Source organism: Myotis davidii, unplaced genomic scaffold, assembly GCF_000327345.1.
Source record: "Myotis davidii unplaced genomic scaffold, ASM32734v1 scaffold286, whole genome shotgun sequence".
Lineage (NCBI taxonomy): Eukaryota > Metazoa > Chordata > Mammalia > Chiroptera > Vespertilionidae > Myotis > Myotis davidii.
In genome coordinates, this window is record NW_006297577.1 from 63,731 (window position 1) to 65,799 (window position 2,069).

General features: G+C 46.8%; 1 protein-coding gene across 1 annotated transcript; it reads left to right on the forward strand.

The window, feature by feature from the left end:
• The first annotated feature begins 200 nt into the window (after positions 1 to 200).
• Positions 201 to 1,156, forward strand: GPR148 (G protein-coupled receptor 148). Its single transcript, XM_006773295.1, is given in 8 exon segments — positions 201 to 322; positions 324 to 544; positions 546 to 688; positions 774 to 852; positions 855 to 908; positions 911 to 949; positions 952 to 1,084; positions 1,087 to 1,156. Coding segments are annotated over 8 exon segments (861 nt in total).
• Positions 1,157 to 2,069: the final 913 nt, after the last annotated feature.

The following is a 2,069-nucleotide window of genomic DNA, read 5'->3' on the forward strand; positions in this document are numbered from 1 at the left end:
CAACAAATCATCACAATGAACTAATCTGTTTAGGTATACTCACACACACACATGCAGCCTGGACAGCTAGCAGAGATGTGCATGAATGCATGTGAGCATACTTTTGCATTGTTGTTTTTATTTTTGTTAAGCAGTCATTCCTAAGACCTGCCCAAGCCCAGTATCTCTGCAGAAGAGTGGCACTATCAGGACCCCTGTAGATGAGATCCCTACCAGGGGCAAGTGCAGAACCAATCACCTATGACAAAGCCTGCCACTCCTGCCGGAAATTATGGGGGTGTCAGTTGGCACCTTGACCCCTGAACACAACAGCCTGTTTAGCCTGACCATCTCATCAGCAAGCTCCCTTGCATGTCCTAGGCAGCCAGCAACACCTCCCTGAGCCCAGGGATCTCAGGGTGTCCACTCCTGCTAAGCTGGTTCTTCCTCCCTTGGCTCTCCTGGCTGTGCCATGCTAGTTCTGAGCTGCTGCTGCTGGCTTCCATCCTACTCTCATATCCAGCCTACATTATCTTTCATATGTTCATCTCCTCCAGTAACCCGAGCAGCTGGTATTCTCACAGACTCTGTTTTCACTACCTACACCAGTACCACCTTGTCCTTCATGGCCACTGCGCTGCACAGCTACCTAACAGTCGCTCGTTCTCTGCACTTCCTCTCCTTCATATTCTGTGAAGCTATCCAGAATGTGGTGGCCTGCTTCTTCCCCATATTTCTCATTTGGCTTTGCAGGATACCAGGTTGGAGAGCTAGGATTCTCATGCATCAAATAGTTGAGACTGGGCATCAAGTTGAGCCATGGCTCCCTAGTCACTGTCACACACATCTTGTGCATTTTCTTTCTATGCACAGCTCTATCACCTACTGTTTCTGCATGATCTATGCAGGGGTCAGGATTTCAGGTTTCTGGGTTCAGGCTATTCCCAGGAAAGCAGCACTCTCCTTATCCACCAGTGCTAATCACACTGTATGTGAGCTCAGTGGTGGCATTTTCCCTGGATATTGTGCTGACCAAGAAGCACCACATTGATGCCAGGACTGACATATGGCTCACAGCAGCCAGCAGTGAGGTGCTCTTGGCTTCTGATGGCTGCTGGGGATAGTCTGGGGCCACTTCTCATCCAGGAGGCACAGTGACATTTTCACCATTTTTTAGATCTAGACTTCTTAGTCTGGCAGGCGAAAGTTAAAGTTCAATGTATCAGCATCCATTTATAGCCAGATCCTCAAAACTGCACAATAATTGTAGAACATGTCAACATAAGAAACATTCAAGCCTGTAGAGAATTTTATGAGTTTATTTGAGCCAAACTGATGACAATTGCTGGGAAGCAAAACTTCAATGGATTGAGAAAATGCTCCAGAAAATGGCAATTCTGTATATTATTTTACACATTATAATCAAAAGAGAAGATGTAAGTGGATTACATGAAATCCATTGGCAATAGATTGGGGAGGGGGAGAAAGCAAAGTGGAGAAACTTCTGAGATTGGATAAAAAATAAAATGATACCCACATACCTCCTTTACACAGGTGAGTACAGGACAATTATCGGTCAACAATTAACATGATAATGACAATGAGGGATTTGTAGTCTTTGCTCTGTTGTAGTGTCTGTGCTCTGAGGGGGTCTGGAAAAAGGGAAATTATATTGTTTTTGCAAGGACATGTTTTTAGGCATGTTATCCTAGACACAAAAAGACAATAGACAGACTTAGCTAAGGTGAAGACTGACCTTCGCCAGGGAAGAATACTGCCTTAGGATATGACTACCCACTATGCACTACTCTTAGTTAAAAAGCTTTACTTTCAGACCATCCTATATTGTTACTAGAGGCCCAGTGCACAAAACTTGTGCACTCGTGGGTAGGGGGTCCCTCGACCCAGCCCGTGCCCTTTCGCAGTCTGGGACCCCTCGGGGGTGACCACTTGCTGGCTTAGGCCTGCTCCCCAGGGGATTGGGCCTAAGATGGCAATCAGACATCCCTCTGGCAGCCTGGCAGCCCTCAGGGGATGTCCACTTGCCAGCGGGGAGCAGACCTAAGCTGCAGTCAGACATCCTTAGCGCT